General features: G+C 78.6%; 1 protein-coding gene across 1 annotated transcript in view; it reads right to left on the minus strand.

The window, feature by feature from the left end:
- Positions 1–241, minus strand: part of LOC104831607 (chromosome unknown open reading frame, human C3orf38) — a 7,569-nt gene extending 7,328 nt beyond the window's left edge. The window contains exon 1 of the mRNA XM_010567285.1: positions 89–241. Coding sequence (XP_010565587.1) covers positions 89–221 — 133 coding nt within the window. The 5' untranslated portion in view covers positions 222–241. The remainder of the gene's footprint in view (positions 1–88) is intronic.
- Positions 242–411: the final 170 nt, after the last annotated feature.

Here is a 411-nt window from a genome sequence, read left to right on the forward strand (position 1 = left end):
CCCGGCACCCGCCGCCCCGCGGCCGAGAGGAGGCCGGGCCGGGCCGGGCTCCGCAGCAGTCGGCCTTCCCGTCCCGGCCTCCGCGCACCTTGGCGGCTCTCCGGGTGCACCAGGCGGTTGGTGATGGTGTCCGTCAGCGCCATCAGCTCCTCGGTCTCCAGAAACTCCAGCAGGTCGCGGCACCCGGCTCGCTCCCGCTCGCTCAGCCCCAGCGACGCCATCGCCGGGCCCGGCCCGGGGGAACGGCCGGCGCCGCCGCTTCCCCGACCGAAGCCCTAGCAACGGCGGCTTCCCGTGCGGCGCTCTAACCGGCCCCCGGTGCTGCCGCGCCGCGGGGCCACAGGCGCCGGCTGGAAACGGCGGCCGGCACCGAGGTTCCGCCCGGCGGAGGTGCGGAGGACGGCCGGGCCG

Source organism: Haliaeetus leucocephalus, unplaced genomic scaffold (assembly GCF_000737465.1).
Source record: "Haliaeetus leucocephalus isolate CR32 unplaced genomic scaffold, Haliaeetus_leucocephalus-4.0 Scaffold228, whole genome shotgun sequence".
NCBI classification, from domain to species: Eukaryota; Metazoa; Chordata; class Aves; order Accipitriformes; family Accipitridae; genus Haliaeetus; species Haliaeetus leucocephalus.